The 24,292-nt window shown below is 45.2% G+C and overlaps 1 protein-coding gene across 3 annotated transcripts; it reads right to left on the reverse strand.

The window, feature by feature from the left end:
* Window positions 1-1,088: 1,088 nt before the first annotated feature.
* MGST1 (microsomal glutathione S-transferase 1) lies at window positions 1,089-24,292 on the reverse strand. 3 transcript variants are annotated; one of them, XM_040345497.1, is made up of 4 exons: window positions 24,207-24,292; window positions 4,952-5,082; window positions 4,656-4,750; window positions 1,089-1,432 (listed from the first exon to the last, which is right to left on the reverse strand). In XM_040345497.1, the coding sequence occupies exons 1-4, from the start codon at window positions 24,244-24,246 to the stop codon at window positions 1,186-1,188; spliced, it is 513 nt and encodes a 170-aa protein (XP_040201431.1). In that variant the 5' UTR covers window positions 24,247-24,292; the 3' UTR covers window positions 1,089-1,185. The 3 variants fall into 3 exon arrangements, with proteins under 3 accessions (XP_040201431.1, XP_040201432.1, XP_040201433.1); XM_040345498.1 differs by lacking the exon at window positions 24,207-24,292 and adding an exon at window positions 16,371-16,478; XM_040345499.1 differs by lacking the exon at window positions 24,207-24,292 and adding an exon at window positions 16,358-16,444.

Genomic DNA, 24,292 nt, shown 5'->3' on the forward strand with positions numbered 1-24,292 from the left:
GCGCTGATGATTGGCCAAGCATGCACTATGACCCGCATGCTTGGCCAATCACAGCGCCATCAGTACAGAGAGCCGTAATTGGCCAAAGCCAGGGTGGCTTTGGCCAATTATGGCTCAGGGCTTAAGTACACGCCCCACACTATAAAAGGCCGCCTGCAGGGCGGCCTCGTGTAGTGTGTTGCAGCGCTGATTAGAGATCAGTCACAGAGAGAGAGAGAGAGAGAGAGAGAATGTCTTTTTTTCTAGCTAGATAGAGCAGGCAGGCTAGTCAGTTAAATTTACAGTGTGTAGAGGATATAGATACATCCCAGGTGTTGTACATATATTTATACACTGTATAGTTTAGCTAGATCAGTTCTTCCTAATTTGTCAGGCAGTGTTCTCACGTGTTGTATTGCCCGTGTGCTCTTTAGTTTGCACCTAAAGCTACTTGGTGTGTACTTCACTTGTGCTGTGTAGTTTGCACCTAAAGTTACTAGGTGTGTACTTCACGTGTGCTCTTTAGTTTTCACCTAAACCTACTTGGTGTGTACTGCACTTGTGCTCTGTAGTTTGCACCTAAATCTACTTGGTGTTTACTGCAAGTGTGCTCTGTAGTTTGCACCTAAACCTACTTGGTGTGTACTGCACTTGCGCTCTATAGTTTGCACCTAAACCTACTTTGTGTATACTGCAAGTGTGCTCTGTAGTTTGCACCTAAACCTACTTGGTGTGTACTGCAAGTGTGCTCTGTAGTTTGCACCTAAACCTACTTGGTGTGTACTGCATTGTGCTCTATAGTTTGCACCTAAACCTCCTTAGTGTATACTGCAAGTGTGCTCTGTAGTTTGCACCTAAAGATTCAGGAGCAGCGATTTTAATGATGCTTAAGTTAAAAAAAAATGATTTGTAGTTTAACTGTGACTAGAGACTTTTTGGTTAACCAGTGGAAAGGGGGTATCATTTATAAGATGTCATGTGATTCTGGCTCAGGATTGGTTAGCTCCAGCGTGGTTGAAGTCATGTTGTCTCATAGAGATTTTAGGTGTATATTGCTCTAGGTGTGAATTATTTCTTATAATTGTAATAATGACATTATAGAGAGGAAGTAATCTCAAAGATTTATTTTCTCCCATACAGACAAAACATTCTAATAGAAAAAAAAACAACCATGATTTTTGTATGTGTGGTATTATGGGATCAGCTTTAAAAATAGGAGATGCTGCTCAGAATTGCATAACCCATGGAACAATTGACAAAAAATCCAGCGAAGAAGGACAGTGCTCGGCCTGGCTGTGGCAGTGGTGCTAGGTAGGAGATTGTGTGCGCAATGCGAGAACCGGCAAAAATGCGGAAATGTAAAAGTGCCGTAGATAATTCAGGATTACTGAGCACATAGAGCAGACCAAGTCCCACAAACGGTACAATGTTCTCAATGTCGTTCAAATGACACCTGTGAACACAAAAGGAAAAACTGTCACCTCCCTGGAAGAGCCAGATTTAAGTTCATACCAATAAAGCATAATTTTCCCCAGATATTTGGGAATCTATACAATGTGATGGATAAATCGATATGATGTTATGGCGAGGAGCTCTGTAGGATTTGTGATATTTTGGGACGCACTCTGCGTGATAAACTGGACGCAGCTTTTCCATTCTCCGCTGTCACAATGAAAGAATAGCCGCCGACACGCTGTAATGTCTTTTCAAATAAATGTCGACGTTGCCCATATAACCTGCTTAGCGGCTGTAATATTTTTACACCTTTTGCAAGTAAACTGGGAGCAAAGCTCAAATAGAAACTTCCTATAAATAGTAGAAATGCACAGTTTTCATTGCGGAGGGACCACCAACAACTACTGTACAAAGATCTGAGAGATGCTAAATATTCAAAATATTAACTTTTATCTGTACTCTTCTGCTGTGACTGTGGGACATTGAAACACCACTAAATTTTGTGTATGAATTGAAATGAAAGGCAAACGTTTGTGTATAGATAGAAAAAAAAACACATAGCCATAGGTTACACAGCGCAATTGCTTACTTTCCCCGGCGTTACGAATGCTCCTGATTCAGGAACATCGTAACGCCGACTGCAGCCTAAAATCTGCGTGGCATAAGGCTCTTATGCCACGCATATCTTAGGCTGCATTCTTGCGATGGCCGCTAGGGGGCGCTCCCATTGTGCTCAGTGTATAGTATGCAAATTGCATACTAACACCGATTCACAATGTTGCGCGAGCCCTGCGTACGCAATTTACGTTGTTTCCGTACAGCGTGTTTAGCGTAAGGCTGCCCCTTCTAATAGCAGGGGCAGCCAATGCTAAAGTATACCCGTCGTTCCCGCGTCGCGACGTTCGAATTTTACGTAATTTGTGTAAGTGATTCGTGAATGGCGCTGGACGCCATTCACGTTCACTTTGAAGCAAATGACGTCCTTGCGACGTCATTTGCCGCAATGCACGTCGGGAAAGTTTCCCGACGGAGCATGCGCTCTACGCTCGGCGCGGGAGCGTGCCTAATTTAAATGATTCCCGCCCCCTACGGGATCATTTACATTAGGCGCCCTTATGCAGGGCAAGTTTACACAGCGCACACGCAATTTACGGAGCTACTGCTCCGTGAATCGCGGGTAGCGCAGGAAATTTGCGGGGGCGCAGGGCAAAAACGCTGCACTGCGCCTCTGTAACTAAGGGGCAAATCTACCTGAATCCGGGCCACTATAAATACCCTCTGTTCTCAGCTGCATAAGAGTTGGGGGGAGGACAAGCAACAGCACACTGAGCTTTCCAGTACAGAGCAGCCTGAGTTTCCAGCACAACAAGGAAAATGACTACAGTGAGCTCTCCTGCCTAGCGTTGTCAGTTTTTAACAGCAAAGCAGAGGGACTGGCAGGAACACCAGTGATTTCACACAAAGGAGTCAATACAAAGAGAACAGGATACTTTGTCATGCAGATGCATGGTACAGCAGGCACATATCAGGAATATGAAATGCTGGGGTAACAAACACTTTAAGGAACTGAATCTTTTTTTACACTGGCTCGTATTAATACAAGAAGAGATAATCTATAGCAACCAAATATGCATTTATAAAAGGTTGCATTTCATAGGCGAGTACAAATCCTAAAATTTCCCTAATGGGAATAGTGCCATTCTTTGGACTGTCCAGTGGGGTTGGCACCATTCTAAGGCAGGTTCAGTTGGGGTGGCAACATTCTTAGGACTGGTCAGTGTGGATGGCACCATTGTGTAGACTGGTTAATGGAGGTGGCATCTTACTGTGAACTGATCAGTGGGGTGGCTCTGTTCTGTAGAGCACGCAGTGGGGGTGGCTCTATTCTATGATCAGTAGGTGGGCATGGCCCCATTCTGTGCAATAACCAACAGGGTAAGTTTACTTCTGTATACTAGTCAGTGGGAGTGGCTCCATTCTGTCAACTGGTTAGTGGAAGTGGCAGTGGCATCATTCTGTGGACTGGTCACTGGACCTAACTATAATTTGTAGATTACTCTGTGGAGGTGGCTCTATTTTGTCTACTGGTAAGTGGGAATGACATTATTCTCTGTAATGGCCAGTGGGGAAAATTACATTCTGTGTATTAGTCAATAGGGATGGTTCCATTCTGAGCCTGGTCAATGGGAGTGGCACTATTCTGTGGACTTGTCAACGGAGGTGGCATCAATATGAGGACTGGTCAGTAGGGATGGTTATATTCTGCAGACCACTCAGTGGAGGCAACTCTATTCTATGCAGTGGTCAGTAGAGAAGTTTTATTGTGTATATTAGTTAGTGGGGGTGGTTCCAATCTGGGGACTGAGAGATGGTGGTACCATTCTGGGGACTGGTCATTAGGGGTAGCTCTGTTCCATGGACTGGTCAGATGGGGTGGCACCATTCTGGTGACAAGTCAATGGGGTCGGGTCTTATTTCTGTGGACTGGTTAGTGGGGGTGGCTGTATTCTGTAGACCAGTCAGTAGAAATGGCACCATTATGTGCAATGACCAGTGGGAAAATCTAAATTCTGTATATTAGTCAACTGTTCTGGTTCAATTCAGTATAGAGGATTGGGTTCTCCCCCTTTCACCTGTCAAATATGGGTATACATGATTTAGTAGATATGTTCAGACCAAAAGGGAGTGGTCACATACATGTCTTGGCTGAGGAGCAGACAAACATTCTCATTGCTGCCAACATTGTCACATGTCAGGACTGGGTTGCTCATACTGCCGATGTTCTGTCAATTTCTCCAACCCATCAGAAAATCCAACCATGTCATTTCCGGTTTATTTAAACCATTAGTATTTGGAGATTTTGACAAATTGGTGGTTGGACACAACACCGACTGAATAAAGTCCGGTACAGGAAGACTGAGCTGTTTTGACAGCACAGCGGCTAACGAGGACAAAGTTGTCGCCGCCTCGGAGGTGGCCATTTTGTTGGCTCGTATCAGAGCATCGTAAGAATCTCCACTCATAGAATCCTGCACTGGATTCTATTCATTTGCCGATGTTGTGTCCAACCACCAATTCTTCAAAAACTCCAATTACTGCTGGTTTAAAGAAACTGGAAGTTAGGTGGTTGGAGTTTCTGATGGGTTAGAGAAATTGACAGAACACCGGCTGTACCTGATTGGCGGCACCTGATCTGCTGACACTGGGGATAGTTCCATTACCTGCGTACTCGCTCCACAGATTCATCTCTTCTGACAAATTTCTTCACATCTCCCCCCTTGGCATGACCAAGAGCATCCTCCGGATTTGCAAAGACCTAAACACACACACAAGGGATGAGAGTAGAGTGAGAGTCACTTCCATCTTTTTATGACATCACCTTCTAATAGATAATAAATTGTCATAAATTGGTTTGATTTAATTCATAGTGAGATGCAGTCACACAATCCGATGCTCCCCAGAGTATTAAATACCCTGTATATTTATATCCCAAGTATGTTCAATTGGAGCCACTTACCCCAAGTGTAATCCTGTAGTAGGCGGTGCAAAGACTCATTAGCATCATTTTCAAGAGGACAACCGCCACATATGTAGCATAGGCTCTGAACACCTCACTGTCTGCGAATTGCTCTATGGCGGACATCTTGTCTGATGGGAGAGGATAAAGGTATTAGACTTTCAGATTCTATATGAAGCCTATTCCATTTCCTGGTGTCCATGTTCATGGAGAAAATAATCCTAGCGGCTCATTCAGATCGGTGTTACAGTTTGCACTGTTGCGGGACATCATATATCAACTAGTGATGTTATCAAGGAATCCTGGGGTCTTCTCCCCAGTGTTCTCATATGAGACCCCCTCATTCCCAGTTGCTGCGTTTATGATCTCCGGAGAGTTATTCGGAGCTGTGGGAAGGTGTTTTAACAGTAAAAGTTAAGGCCTCGTGCACACAGGAGTTTTTTTTTTTTTTTAACTCTCCTAGAAACCAACAGCATTTTTTGCAGAAAAAAACTCCTGACACTTTTAACCACTTCAATACTGGGAACTTTCGCCCCTTTCCTTCCCAGGCCAATTTTCAACTTTCAGCGCTCTCGCACTTTCAATGAGAATTGTGCGGTCATGCAACGCTCTATCCAAATTTTTATAATTTTGTTCACACAAATAGAGCTTTCTTTTGGTGGTATTTACTCACAAATCCGTTTGTTTTTGTTTTTTGCGATATAAGCAGGAAAAAAAGAGTGGACATTTTGAAGAAAAAAAACATTTCTACTTTCTATTTTAAAAGAAATCCGATAAAATCTAATTTTGTCATAAATTTAAGCCAAAATGTATTCTGCTACATGTCTTTGGTAAAAAAAATCCTGTTAAAGTGTATAATAATTGGTTTGTGTGATCACGGACAGATGTGCGCAGGTGATCACGGACAGATGTGCGCAGGTGATCACGGACAGATGTGTGCAAATGATCATTGGTACATGTTACATATGTGGGGGACAGGTGTTTGTACTGTGTGGGGACATGTGTGGTGACAGTGTTGTGGGGACACTATTTTGGGGACATTGTGTGTTTACATTGTTTGGGGGACACTGGGCGGGTGATCAGTGTGTAAAAAGCTGTAAAAAGCTGTTCACTCACTGATCAACAGCCGGCTGCAGCGATCTGCTCTCCTCACTGACAACTTCCGTAAGGAGAGGAGAGCCGATCGCCTAGCAACAGGCTTTCTTTTTACGTCACATGATGGCTGTGATTGAACACAGCCATCATGTGATCAGGAGGGCCAATCACAGAGCCCTTCTGCCGATCAGAGATGCGCTGTGTCTGGGTGATATGAGCGCATCAGGATCGCGCTGCTGCTTGGGCGCGCGATCCCCCTCCTGAGGGACGTTCCTGAACATCCACTCAGAAGGAGGAAGCACCCATCCGGCCGTATATGTGCAGTGGCCGGGTGGGAGGGGTTTTTACAAGCATTTAGGCTTCATTAACACCTTGTAAAAAGCTCGTAAAACGCCTGAAAAAATGCCCAAAAAGCAAAAGCCCATTCATATAAATGACCCCTGTTCACATCTGAGCGTTCTGCCTGAAAATGAAACGCTCAGGTGTGAATGCCGCCTTAGGCCCCTTTCACACTATCGCAACTTTTGCGTCCACTTTTTTGACGCAATTTTTGCCTCGATTTCAGGGAATGCATGTGCAACTCGCATCAAAGTCGGACCAAAGTAGTGCAGGGACTACTTTGAAGTCGGAAGACTTGAAGTCCTACTAATATGAATGGTAGTCATTGAAATACATGGGGAAGGACTTGTCATACGACTTTGCAGTCCCAAGTCACAGGACAGGTCATACAAGTGTGAAAGGGGCCTTAGGCATGTTTACAGGCATCAAGCACTTGGGTGTTAATTTATTTAATTGGCCAGAATAATTTATTCTGGCCATTAGAATGAATTGACTCTCAAGCGCTAAACACGCCTAGTGTCAACACGTTACGATGCGTCAAGCGATTTTCTGCCCAAACTCTGCTGCTCCTGGATGCACTGGCAGTGTTTTGTTTTTTTCCTGCCTCTAAACTCGTAAACAGTATTGAGTGCTTCCTAAATATATTTAGTAGTTAACCCTGCAGGCCCCTCCTGGCATGGATTAAAGCACAGTTCCGCCTGCAAAAAAAGAATGGTGTAGATCGCCGTGGATTCTGCGGCGCTCTTTCGCCAGAAGTGGGAGCAAATACCTGGACTAGACAGGTATCTGCTCCCCCATTCCCCCTGAAAGGTGGCAAATGTGACACTGGAAGGGGGGAGGGGAGGAACCGGGTGAGCTGAAGTTCCATTTCTGGGTGGAACTCCGCTTTAAGAATATACCACCCAGCTAAAACGAGTGTGTAAACACAGGAGGAGAAAGCAAGGATGGACACAAAAATGTTAGCTTTTCAAGCAAGTCCCATCGCTTTTCTGTAGGATACCAAGCAGTATGTTGAAAAACTTTTACTATTGCTGCTAGTTGACTTGTGAAATGAAATCTCTTGACTTATATATAAAGAATATTTTATATTAGCGAAATTGTGAAGAGGAAGGCATACCTAATACCTTGGGGTGCTCTTCCTAAATGACATAAAACAAACGTGTTTGAGTTGGCTAAGATCTTGATTATTTTTCTTATTGCTATAGTCAGCACACCCACAGGCCCCGAATAAGATTCAGAAGATTTTATAGCTGTGAATGTCCAAGATAAATGTGATGGATCAGACAGAGCTGGAAAGTAGCCAGTATCCAGTCTGGAGGGGAGACCGCAGTTCTGACTTGGGAAACTTTCTAAATTACTGTAGGATAAATCTTTCCACACTCTTAGTAGATAGCGACCTTCCAGACTGTTTGTTAGTTACTTCCTCAGATAGAAATTGTATAAAGGCCTGTATACACGATAAGAAGATCAGAAAAAAAAAATCATACGAACGAACGATCGGCCGTTTATCTGATCATTAGCATATTGCTTTCAACAGCTCATTATGACTTTTCAGAGGATAAAAACTGAAGGTACAGGTTAGAACATTTTTATCGTACGTAAACACAACTTCCAATTTTCGTGTAATTAGTACTGTTTTCGTCCGGGGGGGAAAAAAAATGAAAAGCAAGAATCAGAAATTACCCATGAGTAAGTCACGTGACGAGTGACGCAACGCGTAGGGGAGGAGCCTACAGTGACGGGACCATCGGATGCCGAGGCTGTCGGATCCGAGTGAGGAGACTGCTTACTGAGTGGCGTATTACATGCTTGTGAAAAGCGGGGTTTTGTGAGTGAACATATTGCAGATTTGGCTTGTTTACATTCCAATATCTTGATATATTGCGCAATGAGGTTTTCTTTTTCTCTTTTTTGCACGCAATTGATCCTGAGTGCCTGCATACCTGATTTCTACAGCTGGAGTGCTGGGAGTGTTATTATACAAAGGAGAGGCATTGTTGATTCATTCTACATCAGGACTTTCATACCACTTGATTATTTGGGTAGATTCAGGAAAGAATTACGCCGGCGTATCCATAGATACGCCGCGTAATTCCAAAGCTGCCCCGGCGTATCTACTTTCTGTATTCAGAAAGCTAGATACGCCGACATTAGCCTAAGATACGACTGGCATAAGTCTCTTACGCCGTCGTATCTTAGGGTGCATTCTCACGCTGGCCGCTAGGTGGCGCTTCCGTAGTTGTCAGCGTAGAGTATGCAAATTACATACTTACGCCGATTCACAAACGTACGTGCGCCCGGCGTTCGTTTTTTACATCATTTGCGTTAAGTCTTTTTCGGCGTAAGGCTGCTCCTGCTATTAGGAGGCGCAGCCAATGTTAAGTATGGACATCGGTCCCGCGTCGCGATTTGAAAAATTTACGTCGTTTGCGTAAGTCGTCCGTGAATGGCGCTGGACGCCATTTACGTTCACGTCGAAACCAATGACGTCTTGCGATGTCATTTTCCGCAATGCACGTCGGGAAATTTTAGGGACGGCGCATGCGTAGTACGTTCGGCACGGGAACGCGCCTAATTTAAATGATCCATGCCCCCTACCGGATCATTTGAATTACGCGCGCTTACGCCGGCCCCTTTTTCGCTACGCCGCCGCAACTTACGGAGCAAGTGCTTCGTGAATACAGCACTTTCTCCTGTATGTTACGGCGGTGTAGCGTAAATACGATACGCTGCGCCGCGGTTTAAATTGCGCGCCCCTACCTGAATCCACCCCATTGTGTTTATGTTTGGGGATTTGATTCACTGTGAATATATAAATAGCATCTTTTGTACTGAGTACCATACATTAAGTTAATTTAAGCGCATCTATATTATCACATCATTTTTACTATTGATTTGGTTTATCACTCAGATTGCAGCTTTTATTATTTGTTTTTTTATGTTTTGTTTTTTTCCTTTAATTATTAATTAGTAGCGCTGTAGTCCATATTTACATACATTTTTTTTATTTCTTATTTTTATTAACCACTTAAGGACCGCCTAACGCCGATATACGTTGGCAGAATGGCACGGCTGGGCACAGGCACAGGCACGTACAAGTACGTTGCCCTTTAAGTGCTCAGCCGTGGGGCGCGCTCGCGACCCGGTCTGAAGCTCAGTGACCTCGCCCGCAGGACCCGAACGCCGCCAGTGTCTCGCAATCGGTCACAGGAGCTGAAGAACGGGGAGGGGTGAGTGTAAACACACCTTCTCTGTGGCAGTGTCACTGATCGTCTGTTCCCTGTTATAGGGAACGACGATCAGTGACGTTGCACGTCCAGCCACGCCCCCCTACAGTAAGAATCACACCCTTAGGGCACACTTAACCCCTTAGTGCCCCCTAGTGGTTAACCCCTTCACTGCCATTTTCACAGTAATCAGTGCATTTTTATAGCACTTTTTGCTGTGAAAATGACAATGGTCCCAAAAATGTGTCAAAAGTGTGTGTCCGCCATAATTTCAGTCACGAAAAAAAATTCGCTGATCGCCGCCATTACTAGTAAAAAAAAAAATATTAATAAAAATGCCATAAAACTATCCCCTATTTTGTAAACGCTATAACTTTTGCGCAAACCAAACGCTTACTGTGGATTTTTTTAACCAAAAATAAGTAGAAGAACACGTATCGGCCTAAACTGAGGAAAAAAAATGTTTATTTTTTTATATATATTTTTTGGGGATGTTAATATGATAGCAAAAAGAAAAAAATATTGCATTGTTTTCAAAATTTTCGCTCTAATTCTGTTTATAGTGCAAAAAATAAAAACCGCAGAGGTAATCAAATACCACTAAAAGAAAGCTCTATTTGTTGGGGAACAAAAGGACGTCAATTTTGTTGGGGAGCCACGACCGTGCAATTGTCAGTTAAAGCGATGCAGTGCTGAATGGCAAAAAGGAGCCGGGTCCTTTACCTGCATAATGGTCCGGGTCTTAAGTGGTTAAAGGGCCCAGAGGTCCCCAGGGCCCCAGATGGCTACCCCTCCCCTTTTTTATATATATATTTTTTATTCATCAGCCCCCCGACCTCAATTCGCAGCGGCAGCACCCCCCCCCCCCGCTTCTCAATTCGTGGCACCCCCCGCTTCCTTCTCAATTCACGGCCCCCCGCTTCTCAATTAGCGGCAGCACCCCCGCTTCTTAATTTGAGGCGGCAGCACCCCCCCCCGGCCCATGCCTGAAGTTGTGTAAGGGGTAAGGGGTCCCATAATTCCTGGTGGCGGTCCTGCATGGGTATAGCAGCATAGCTTGTTAAACCTACCTCCCAGCCAGGGCTCCCTTTCAGTTAAAAAATGTAGGCCAAACTCATATTTAAAAAACCCTTGATAAAGCAGAGTTCCACCCAAAAATGGAACTTCCGCTTTAAGTGATGGTGACCCCCTGACATGCCACATTTGGAATGTAATTTTTTTTGGGGGGGGGGGCAGATACCCAGTTTTTATGGGCACCAAGCTCCCACTTCCTCCCCGGGCTCCGCGTCGCCAAAGGAAGTTCACCTCTTCCCCTCCCTGCAATCTTCTGGGACATGTCACAGGTCCCAGAAGATTGTCCAACCATTCACAGTGTGGTGGCACGCTCCCGGCTGTAAAGCCACAGCTGGGCGCCCACAATTAGAATGTCGGCTTTGTGATCCCGCATTGCTGGACCATGGGACATGTGAGTGTCTGATTATTAAAGGTCAGCAGCTACACTTTTTGTAACTTTTGACTTTTAAATGGGTGGAACTCCATTTTAAAAGTAAAACCAAAAGGAAAAACTTATTTTTTTCCCCATTTTGGATATAGTAAGGAAGGGTTATAATGTGTAATTTTGTTGCTCTTTCCCACTGGGAAAATGTACCTGCATTTCCTGTCCCATAACCAAAACAGCATGAAAGGAAAATCCATGGTTGTCACCAGGGTCATATAACTAGTGTCCCCATTGAAAGAATTTCCCTTAATTGCCCCCTAGGAAGGAGCGCTGTCCTGTTCCTTCAGGCCATACATGTGCAGTGTGTTCTCTCTCATGTTGCTTTTGATTAGCTCAGCAGGTGAGAGAGATAAAGTAGACACTGCTCATGTATGACCCAAAAGTTACTATATACTGATATACAGAGAATCTATAATGCATAGAGAAGACTGAGATGGAGAGCATACATTCTTCTGTAAAGACCTTTTCAGAGAAATCACATTGAACATGTGCAGATCTGGCCTTCATATAGAGATAATGTATAATGTACAGGGCAAAACTGGCCTCTAGACCGTTATACATGTAGCGCCCTGCTCCCATTGAGTGGGCGCTATGTGTTAAATTATAGTTGCCTGAGCAGTAGTTTTGGCTCAGGCTAATTATTCTAAATTGTTGCTTCTGTTCAGTTCAGCTGCGTTGCACAAGTACCCCCTGACGGTGGGTGTCGCTGTAACCTCAGGTCACGGTTGGAAAGGCAACGGGCTGGATACATTGGGTATCTCTCTCTCAGAAGTGGCTCAGGGGGCGTGGTCAACACGCTGTGCATTCTGGGGAGGGGTACTTAAGGGACAGACGCCGTTTGGAGGGGTTCGTCTTCCGATCCCGACCTGATGGCCCTCCTGGCCTCAGGGATGTTGAACTGTTTCGTAGCCTCGGAGCCGGCTGGCCCGAGGCCTAGTAACTGAGAGTAGGCCCAGGAGTTTCTGGGGCCTACTGATCCAGTAATGGTCCTACAGGAAGGAAGCTGAACCAGTGGGATTCAATTGATGGACGTACCCTGGCGGATTTACCTCACTGTGCTGCCGGTCCGGCTGAAAGATTCTTGGCACCGTGAGTCGTGTAACTTTTGTTTGGAACTATATCGAGTGTGCAGTCTAGGGTGACCACATTTCCGAACTGCCATTCGGGGACACCCCGCCCCCCTCCTCACCTTCCCCCCAAAAAAATGAGGGGGAGGAGGGAAATGTAGTCTCGGTGTTGCTGGGGAATTTGGAAGTGGGTTATTTGTCAGCTGAATGTGCCACTTGCCATCAGATGCAGTGCCGCTTGCCACCCATAGCCTGCCGCAAGCTGCAGTGCTGCTGTCACTTCATCTGCATGAGTCACGTGCATTGAAGGAAAGGAGTGGCGTTACTATCTGGAGAGTGAAGATCACACCAGTCCCTGCTGCTTGCCGATAGGTGCCGGAGAAGGAGGAGGTGCCAACGTGGGTGGGGACAGCAGCGTTGCACTAGGCGCAGGCCTCGCTCCCGGCCTCACTGTCTGAGAGTAAATTGTCACTGGTTGCAAGACGCCAGGCAGCGCTGGCCCTAGCAGCCATTTCCGGAAATATAGTTACTAGTTAGTAGGGGGTGACTGTGTCCTCTATTTCATTCTGGGACACTGTATTGTCCTGGAATGAAGGTGCTCGGGACCCGGGACAGACATGTCAATTGCAGGACAGTCCCGGGCAATCTGGGACACGTGGGCACCCTAGTGCAGTTGGTTACATGATCTTGTGGCAGAAGATCGTGGGACAGCCTGACGACACTTATCAAGTCCGTGGCAGAGACTTTGTCGAGTGTCGCACCTGCTGCTAGCCCGGTGAGAGTAGGCCTATCTGGTGGTTGCCGAAATCCAGTGTGGAGCCGAGTTAATTCTCTGGATCTAAGTGGTACCCGTGATCCGCAAAGCAAAAGTACCTGAGTCTTTCCCTGTCCCTCCACCCCTCTGTTGGAGAACGTTGCCTAATAAAACCCTTGAAAGAGACTTTGTGTTGGTGCGTACATTCTTATGGACAACTCTTCAAGGACAACCCCTGAAATGAGCGTATGGAACAATAAGGTAACGACAGGCCAAAATCTAAACCACCAGCTCCTTCGGGGGTAGTGCTACATACACACTTATAGAGAAGATCTATAGTTTACAGGATGCTCTCCCATATAGATCTATAACATACAGACAGCCCCTTCCATATAGATCTATAGAGAGGATCTATAAGGTACAGAAGGTCCCTTCCATAGAGATCTATAATATACAGACACCCCACCCAGATTTACAGAGAGGATCTCTAATGTACAGACAGCTTCTATCATATAGATCTATAGGCCCAGATTCACAAAGCACTTGCGCCGACGTATCTCCAGATACACCGCATAAGTGCAAATATGCGCCGTCGTATCTGTGCGCCGTGCCCACAAAACTAAGATACGCTAGAAAACAGGCTTCATCCGACCGACGTAACTTGCCTACGCCGGCGTAGAGTGGGCGCATATTTACGCTGGATGAATGTGGTGCTCCTATTGATTTTCTATTCACATATGCAAATGAGGGATATACGCCGATTCACGAACGTACGTTCGTCCGACGCAGTGCGTTATGCCCCATAAAGGAGGTGTAACTCAGCAGCATCCATGCAAAGGGCTGCACCAGGGAACTCAAGCCGACGTATTTTACGTAGGACGTGAATATGACTAGGCGTAGGTTACGTTCACGCCGTAGGCAGTGATCCGACGTATCTTAGGCAGTTGTTCCGACGTGATTGTGAGCATGCGCACTGAGATGCGCCCAGCGCAGATTTGGAAGCACTGGCTTTGTGAATTCAGTGCTTGCCTCTCTGCGCTGCGTCGGCACAGCGTAAAGGAGATATGCTACGGCGGCATAAATATGCGCCAGTGTCTGTGAATCCGGGCCATAATGTACATAAAGCACCACCCCATAGAGATCTACAGATAGGATTTTTAATATACAGACAGCTCCTATTATATAGATCTATAACGTAAAGGCAGCTGCCCCCCCCCCCCCCATATAGAGCTATAAATTGTAGATAGCTCTCCTGTATAGATCTAGCGTTTACCTACCCCCCCATATAGATTTATAATTTGCAGACAGCCCATCCCATATAGATTTATAATGATCAGGTCAACACCCCATATATAGATTCATAATGTACAGACCCCCCCATATAGATCTATAAATTGCAGACAGCCCCTCCTATGTAGATATATAATGATCAGGTCAACGCCCCGTATATAGATCTAAAATGTACAGCCCCCCATATAGATCTTTAATTTGCAGACAGTCCCTTACATATATACACATATAATTATCAGGTCAACACCCCATATATAGATCTATATTGTGCAGCGCCCCCATATAGATCTATCATTTGCAGACAGCCCCCTCATATAGATCTATAATGATCTGGCCACCATCCCATATATATATAGCTCTATAATGTATAGCCCCCCATATAGATCTATAATTTGCAGACAAACACCCCCCCCCCCCCCGCATATAGCTCTGTAATTTGCAGACAGTTCCCCCATATAGATCTATAATGATAAGGCCACCACCCCATACATATATCTATAATGTAGATCTAGAATTTGAAGACAGCCCCTCCCATATAGATATATAATGTTCAGGCCAACACCCCATATATATCTATAATGTACATGCCCCATATAGATCTAAAATTTGCATACAGCCTCCCCCCATATAGATCTATAATGATCAGGCCACCACCCATATATAGATCTATATGGGGGTGCCTGTAAAATATAGATCTATAATTTGCAGACAGCCCCCATATAGATCTATAATGATGAGGTCACCACCCCATATATAGATCTATAATGTACAGCCCCCCATATAGATCTATAATGATGAGGTCACCACCCTATATATAGATCTATAATGTACAGGCACCCCCATATGGATCTATAATTTACAGACAATACCCCATATATAAATCTATAATGTACAGGCACCCCCCCATATTTAGATTTATAATGATCAGGCCACCACCCCATATTTGGGTCTATAATGTACAGGCCCCCATATAGATCTATAATGATCAGGCAACCCCACCATATATAGATCAGGCCACCACCCTATATATAGATCTATAATGTACAGGCCCCATAAAGATATATAATGATCAGGCAACCACACCAAATATAGATCTATAATGATCAGGCCACCACCCCATATACATTATATCTATAATGTAAAGGCACCCCCCATATAGAGCTATAGTTTTCAGACCACCCCCTCCCCCATATAGATCTATAATGATCAGACCACCAGCCCATATATAGATCTATAATATACAGCCCCCCCTCCACATATGGATTTATAATGATCAGACTACCACCCCACATATAGCTCTATAATGGACACCCCCCATATAGATCTATAATGTACAGGCCCCCCATATATATATGGAATGATCAGGCAATCACACCATATACAGATCTATAATGTAAAGGCACCCCCCCCCCCATATAGAGCTATAGTTTGCAGACAACCACCCCTCCGTCCCATATAGATCGATAATAATCAGGCCACCACCCCATATATAGATCTATAATGTACAGGCACCCCCATATAGATCTATAATGTACAGCCCCCCCATATAGATCTATAATGATCAGACCACCACCCCCCATATAGCTCTATAATGTACAGCCCCCCCATATAGATCTATAATGTACAGCACCCCCATATAGATCTATAATGTACAGCCCCCCCATATAGATCTATAATGTACAGTCACCCTTGGCACAGATACGCTTTTGTGTAATTCCTTCCTCTAATGCTGGAGGCTATGGCTCTGGGTGAAATGTGAGCTGAGCAAATTCCAAAGTCTGATAAGAATTGAAGAAATCTGAGTCACGTTATATCATAATCCACATTGTATTCACACACAGAGGAGATTTTTCATTGCTTAGTAAATGAACCCCTTGTTGACAACAGCCCAGTCTTCAGCACACTTTAATTAGTTGGGGCATCAGGCATTTGTCAGCAAGGGGTTAATAATCTCACATTGCTAACCCAAATGTGTGAGGACAGACATGACTACACAGACAGAAAATGTGTTTCAGCTGTATTACTTCACCATAGAAATAAATGGGGACCGCTTATACCTGTCAGGCATGGGCATGACACCCCCCCCCCCTACAATCCCATGATGGGGATCCCCCCCCCTACAACCACCACACCAACCTGCAAATCTCACCTGTTCTTGAGCAGTCTCTGATTGTGACAACACTGAGGATAAAAGAAAAACTTTCTTCTGTTGCCCAGAAAGACACTCCTTCTAAACCTGACACCTCCCTCCTACATCCAGCCTATCCTCCTCTCTATATCCAGGGGAAAATCCTTTGGTGGAGAGGAGTACAATATTTGGGGTACAGAACTGCGGAAAATATTTAATATGATTGAAAAATGAGCAGTGTGGCCAGACAGTGGGAAAAGTTAATAGAATTCTAGGGTGTATTACTAGAAGGATCACCAGCAATAGATAAAGATCCATAGGGCCAGATTCACAAAGGAGATACGACGGAGTATCTCAGATACTCCGTCGTATCTCTCAGAGTATCTATGCGACTGATTCATAGAATCAGTTACGCATAGATAGCCCTAAGATCCGACAGGTGTAATTGTTTTACACTGTCGGATCTTAGGATGCAGTACCGCGGCCGCCGCTGGGGGGAGTTTGCGTCGTAAACCAGCGTCGGGTATGCAAATTAGGAGTTATGGCGATCCACGATGGTTTTTCGCGTTCGCTACTTCGCTGCTAGTCTAGTTTCCCGTCGCAAATTTAGTCGTTGTTTTGGGTGCCCTAACTTTACACAGCACACGTATGTGCTGTATAAAGTATGGCAGTCGTTCCCGCGTCGAAATTTAAAAATTCACGTCGTTTGCGTAAGACGTCCGGGAATACGGAAGTACGCTACGCACGTCGCCGTTCGAAAAAATGACGTCAGTTCGCGCAAAGCACGGCGGGAATTTCAGAACGGAGCATGCGTAGTAGGTCCGGCGCGGGAGCACGCCTAATTTAAATGGCACACGCCCCTTTGAATTACGCGGGCTTACGCCGGAGGCCGCCAGCGTAGGTTTTCATTGCAAGTGCTTTGTGAATCAGGCACTTGCGTACGATACGTTACGCCACCGCACTTCTACGTGAATCTGGCCCATAGCTCCCAACTGTCCCTGATTTCGAGGGACTGTGCCCGATTTAGAGCAATGTCCCTCTGTCCCTCGTTCCTCCTCATTTGTCCCTCATTTTGGTCTGATCCATATAGATGTAAATAAAATGCACTTTATATCTTTCAAAAAAGTGTTTTTCAGCCCTAAACCTTTCACCTGATTTCTAAATGGCTGCATCTGTAGATTCCAAAAGCCAATATAAAGGAATAGTAGTGGGTTTAATCAATCTTGTTTTTTTGTACAATTCTCCTTTAAGGGGGGCGTGGCAAGAGGTGTGTTCTATGCCTACATACTTTTGCTCATAGGTGTCCCTCATTCCCATCTCAAAAAGTTGTGAGGTATGTAGATCTTCAACTAACACTGCATTTGTTAGTGTAACTTCTGCCTGTGCATGGATGTGGGATGTTCTGGGCACTTCTGGGCATGTAGTACTGAAGTGTGGGATGTGCCCGGCGCTGCAAGATAGCTGCTCAGAGATATCCAGGACCAGCGTGCAGCACAAGCGGCATTGAGGCTGTAGGTAACAGTGTTGCCAACCATCAGTATTTTTACTGGCAGCCAGTAAAAAATGGGCACCTTTCTCCTGCCAGTAAAAGAAAAAGGTTGCCAGTAAAAAATATGGCTATGACGCTTGGCCGAGACCATCTGAGTGCCTGTGTTTCGTCAGATTTGGCGACCCGTCAGAATTGGTAATGGAAGTGACGTTCTGTTGCCGCCATCTTGCTACACCCTCCATTGTAGGGATACTCTGAGAAGAGGGAAAGCAGAGATCTTGTTACACCCACCGGAGTTTTGCATTTTACACTTATTTTTAACAGGAAAGTGAGTTTATATAGTGAAATACAGTACTTAGAAGTCTGTCTGACTGGTTAGATATTGAATTTTAAAAGCAGCGAACTTCTGTCAGATTAGCAAACCTGTGAGATCAGTAGGCTTGCCGCTGCTTTTAAAATTAAACATCATAACAGTCAGACGGAGTTCTAATGCCGCGTACACACGACCGTTTTTCGGGTTGTAAAAAATTACGGGTCAGATTCACGTACAATTGCGCCAGGGAATCTTAAGCCATTTAAGTTACACCGCCGTAAGTTTTCAGGTTTAGTGCTCGATCCACAAAGCACTTACCTGGAAACTTGCGGCGGTGTATCGTAAATGCGTCCGACGCAAGGCGGGCCAAATAGAATGGGGCGAGTACCATTTAAATTAGGCGCGCTCCCGCGCCGGACGTACTGCGCATGCTGCCGTCGCAAATTTCCCGACGTGCTTTGCGCGAAATTACGACGCACCGACGTTTTGTGAATCGCGACGTGAAAAAAGATTTACGCCGGGAAAAATAAAAATGTTTAAAAAAATTCAAAAGCGATGCGGGAAAGACAGCCATACTTTAACATGGTGGAGTACTTTTACACCATGTTAAAGGTGCCCTATCTTTGCGACGGCAATCTAACACTCGCGACGACGTAACGACGGGAAAAATCTTCGTGGATCGGCGTAACTCCTAATTTGCATACCCGACGCTGGTTTACGACGCAAACTCCCCCCAGCGGCGGCCGCGGTACTACATCCTAAGATCCAACAGTGTAAGTCCATTACACCTGTCGGATCTTCTGCCTATCTATGCGTAACTGATTCTATGAATCAGTCGCATAGTTAGAAACAGAGGGCCAGATTCACAAATGAGATACGACGGCTTTTCTCCTGATACGCCGTCGTATCTCTGTTTCTATCTATGCGACTGATTCATAGAATCAGTTACGCATAGATAGCCAGAAGATCCGACAGGTGTAATTGTTTTACACTGTCGGATCTTAGGATGCAGTACCGCGGCCGCCGCTGGGGGGAGTTTGCGTCGTAAACCAGCGTCGGGTATGCAAATTAGGCGTTACGGCTGATCCACTAAGGTTTTTCGCCTTCGCTACGTCGCCGCTAGTATAGTTTGCCGTCGCAAAGTTACACTTTTTTTTTGGTGCCTTAACTTAAGTGTATTGCTGTCTAAAGTATGGCCGTCGTTCCCGTGTCGAAATTTAAAAATCAACGTCGTTTGCGTAAGCCGTCTGGGAATACGGAAGTACGCTACGCGCGTCGCCGTTCCAAAAAAATTACGTCACGGCGCGCAAAGCACGGCGGGAGTTAGGAAACGGAGCATGCGCAGTAGGTCCGGCGCGGGAGCGCACCTAATTTAAATGGCACACGCCCATTTGAATTGGCCCGCCTTGCGCCGGAGGCCGCGGGCGTAGGTTTTCATCGCAAGTGCTTGGTGAATCAGGCACTTGCGTTGAAAAATTGCGGCGGTGTAACGTATCTAGGATACGTTACGCCGCCGCGATTCTACGTGAATCTGGCCCAGAGATACGACGGCGTATCAGGAGATACGCCGTCGTATCTCTTTTGTGAATCTGGCCCTACGTTTTTAATGGTCTAGAAAAAACTATGTTTTTTTCAACCCGATCGTTAAAACGGCCTTGCCTACACACGATAGTGAAAAAAAAAAATGCTCTAGCAAAGCGCGGTGACGTACACCTGGATGGCGCCACCCTTGGGGCTGCTTTTGCCGATTTTGTGCTAGTAAAAGAGGATTCGTGCTTTTCAGTCTGTTACAGCGTGATGAATGTGCTTACCCCATTATGAGCGCTAGTTTTACCAGAACGAGCGCTCCCGTCTCATAACTTGCTTCTGAGCATGCACGTTTTTTTCACGTCGTTAAAGCCTACACACGACCATTTTTTACGATGTTAAAAATGACAACGTTAAAAACGTTGTGAAAAATTAGAGCATGTTCTAAATTTTTATTGCCCATTTTTTACAAAACGGTTGTGTGTTCGCGGCATGAGTACTGTATTTCACTATATAAACTGACTTTCCTGTTATAAATAAGAGTAAAATGGAAAACTCCGGTGGGTGTAACAAGATTTTCCCTTCTCCTTACAATGGAGGACTGAGGGGGTATAGCAAGATGGCGGCGACGGAACGTCACTTCCGTTTCCATGGGTCGCCATATCTGACGCAAGGGCGGATCCAGATTCTAGTCTCGGGAGGGGCACTGCCAGAAAAAAAGGTGTTGCTTACAGAACTGTATTTAATGTATCATACAGTCCTAAATGGACAGAGGAGGAGCCACTTATTGGGTCCGGCGGAAGTGATGTCCACCACCCGCGATCGCTCCCCACAGAGATTGTAAACAAGGCAGACCGCCATTCTGTCAGAGATAAACAGAGTGATCTTGTGTTCCTGCTAACCAGGAACATCAATCTCTCTGTTCATCTAGTGAATCCAATCCCCCACACAGTTAGCAAGCACCCCCTAGGGATATAGTTAACCCTTTGATCACCCCTAATGTTAATCCCTTCCCTGCCAGTGTCATTAGTACAGTGACAGTGCATATTATTTAGCACTGATCAGTATATTAGTGTCACTGGTCCCCAAAAAGTGTCAAAAGTGGCAGTTAGGTGTCCAATTTGTCTGCTGCATGTCACAGTCCTGCTAAAAATTGCTGATCGCCACCAAAAAAAAAAAATTGTAGATGCTATAACTTTTGCGCAAATCAATCGATATACATTTATTGCAATTTTTTTTACAAAAAATATGTAGAAGAATATATGTCGCCCTAAACTGAGTAAGTTTGTCGGTTTTCTTTTGTTTATAGTGCAAAAAATAAAAACTGCAAATACCACCAAAAGAAAGCTCTATTTGTGGGAAAAAAAGGACATCGATTTTATTTGGGTACAACGTCGCACGACCGTGCAATTGTCAGTTAAGGCGATGCCGTGCCGTATCGCAAGAAATGGCCCGGTCATTAAGGGGGCAGATCTTTCCGGGGCTGAAGTGGTTAAGAATAAACAAGATGAAATCGTTCCTATACTTTGGTGCTCTTGTGGGGGGGGGGCTTCCAAGGACCAATAGAGATGAGCAGTATCCGGGATTGCAGGCAGCATCTCTTCACGTGACACACAGCCACTGCAGCCTGCATGACTTCTTCATCCAGAGTGTCAGTGAGTGTTACTGTCTTCACATTCACGCTGCGCTGGAGATTACTTGGAGAAGATCATGGAGGGAGGAGGTGGGTGGAGCCAACACTCTCACACTATGCGCGGAGGAGGAAGAAGGCTCTGAATGCCATGCCTTGCTCTCCTCCATCTCAGCAGCGGCTTGGACGTGACTGACCTGACGTCACAGGTGCTTACCTCCCTCCATCTTCTCCAGGCTCCAGTGCGGCATTAAGAGAACAGGGTCTCTCTCTCTTTTGGCTCCGCTGCTGCTGATGTGACAGACTCGGGATAGGAGCCATTTATATATTTTTTTTTGGGGGGGGGGGCAATTTGTCCCCCCCCTCCGGATTCCCCTCTATGTACAGCCTATCTTCTTCCTGCCTTCTATATGCAGCCTATCCTCTGCCTCCCTCCATGTCCAGCCTATCCTCTACCTTGCATCTCTATCCCTTCTATCCTCTGCCTGCACTCTGTATCCAGACTATCCTCTGATTTCCAACTGTATTAAACTGTATTGGTAGCTATGACTAAGCATTAGTTCTTAATGCGAAACGCGTCAGCTGTTCATCCCACTGCTTGCTGTTTGTATGCTGTGCATTTTTCCTTTTTAATAAAGAGCACGTCTTCCTTTTAAAAGACCCATTTGGAGTGCGGCTGTCCATCTATTCTCTCATCTGCATGTATTAAAGTGGAACTTTAGGCTCCAAAGTGAAAATGGGTGGACAGGCAGGATTTTTAATGCAGACGAGACGTGCTTTGTCTCTTCTGCATTAAAGCTACTTACCTGCCTGTCTGCCCCTGTACAGAAAGCTGCACAAGCACAGATCACTGCACAAATTTGTCAAAAGGGACATCATCTCAGCCCCCCCAATGACATCGGCCGGCAATCAAGACTCAGAAGATGGCTGGCCGAAGATGTCAGTAGCACACTCTACTGACCACGTCCATCCTTCATTTGTAGCTATGCCACAAAACCACACCTCAATTTTTACCACATCCTAAAACAATTGGCATACAATCAATGCCTTGAGAACAGAGAACTGATGTGATGCGTTATCTGTGCCACAGAAAATTGTGTGTGTGAATATTTCTTATCAAAACCTGAGCCTACTCTGCTCTGGGTCAAAAATGTATCACGCACAAAGCACAAGAGTAAGGATCAAGTAAAAACAGAGTGAAATGGTTCACGAGTACATAACACAAAATGCAGGGGTCAGGAGTATGCAACACACATGAGTGCATAAGTCAGGAGTGCGTAACACAGTGTGCAGGGGTCTGGAGTGTGTATTTCACAGAGTACAGGAGTCGGGAGTGCATAATACACAGACTACAAGGGTACATAATGCACAGTGTGCATGAGGGTTATGAAGACTAAACACACAAAGTGCAGAGGTCAAGAGTGGTAAATGCACAAAGTGAAGCTGTCACAATAAAGTAATCCACAGGGTGCAGAAGTCATGAGTGGATATCACACAGAGGTCAGGTGTCAAGAGTGTGCTACACACAGAGGTCTGGGGTCAGGAGTGCCTAGAGCACAGAGTGCAGGGGTCAGAAGTGCCTAGAGCACAGAGTGCAGGGTCAGGAATAATAATAATAGGAGTCAGGGGTAAGTAATGCACAGATTGCAGAGGTAAGGTGTAAGTAACGTACAATGGTCAGGGGTAAGTAATGTACAGGGGTCAGCGTAAGTAATGCACAGATTGCTGAGATCAGGGGTAAGTAATGTACAGGGGTCAGCGTAAGTAATGCACAGATTGCTGAGATCAGGGGTAAGTAATGTACAGGGGTCAGCGTAAGTAATGCACAGATTGCTGAGGTCAGGGGTAAGTAACACACAGAGTGCAGGGGTCAATAGTACATGATACATACATTTATAACCATATCTATATTTGCACTAACCTAGAAAAGTGGCAGGATGTTTTTATTCAGATGCCACTTCTCCAGCATGCTCATCTCCATATTCTCGGTCTTCCACTCAATACTGTAATGCCTTGTACACACGATCAGAATTTCTGTAGGGATAAACTCCGACGGATTTTTCCGACAGAATTCCGTTCAAGCTGTTTTGCATAAACACTGTCACACCAAATTGCGACCATCAAGAATGCTGTGACGTACAACACTACGACGAGCTGAGAAAAATTAAGTTCAATGCTTCCGAGCATGCGTCGACTTGATTCTGAGCATGCATGTTTTTTTTCTCCGTCGGAGTTCCATACAGACGAACGGAATTTCCGATAGAAATTTTTTCAATCAGAAAAAAAGAGAACATGTTCTCTTTCTAAGTCCGTCGGAATTTCCAAAGGAAAAACTCAGATGGGGCACACACACAGTCGGAATATCCGATGAAAAAAACCCGTCTGACTTTTTTCATCGGAAATTCCGATCGTGTGTACGCGGCATAAGCACATATATCTTCTGTGATATCACCCAATCTTTAATGCCAAATACAATGGTATGCGCCACTCTTTTAGTCATCGTGTAGTTGAAGTACAAGTTCTCATCGTGGACATTAATTCATTTCTGACCAGGCAACACATACAGTATAGCCAGTTGTATACTGCTTACTGTAGAAAATGTAAAAGCTTTGCATCAGCCACCCCAAGTGTTACTTTACCCTAATGCCAATTTCGCATATGCAGCAATACTCTGGCAGCAGGCTGGCCACAACAATTTTCACACATGTGCAACTGGCTACAGAGTCAATGCATGCCATAGGGTTGGCTGCAGTGCATGTACAGTGCAGATGATACTGGCAGACTACACAGTGGGGACTCTCTCGTGAATGCTTGTTTGCCAGGGTAAGACCCCTCTAAATGGGCACAGTCCTCAGAAAATGGGGACAAACGGTAGCCTTAACTCTGTATTTATCCTACCTGCATCCCCTCTGGATCCAGCCTTTCCTCTGCCTTCCATCTATTCCCACTACGCTGATTCTGACTTTCTACAGAGTATTTCAAGA

This window comes from Rana temporaria, chromosome 3 (assembly GCF_905171775.1).
Source record: "Rana temporaria chromosome 3, aRanTem1.1, whole genome shotgun sequence".
NCBI lineage: Eukaryota > Metazoa > Chordata > Amphibia > Anura > Ranidae > Rana > Rana temporaria.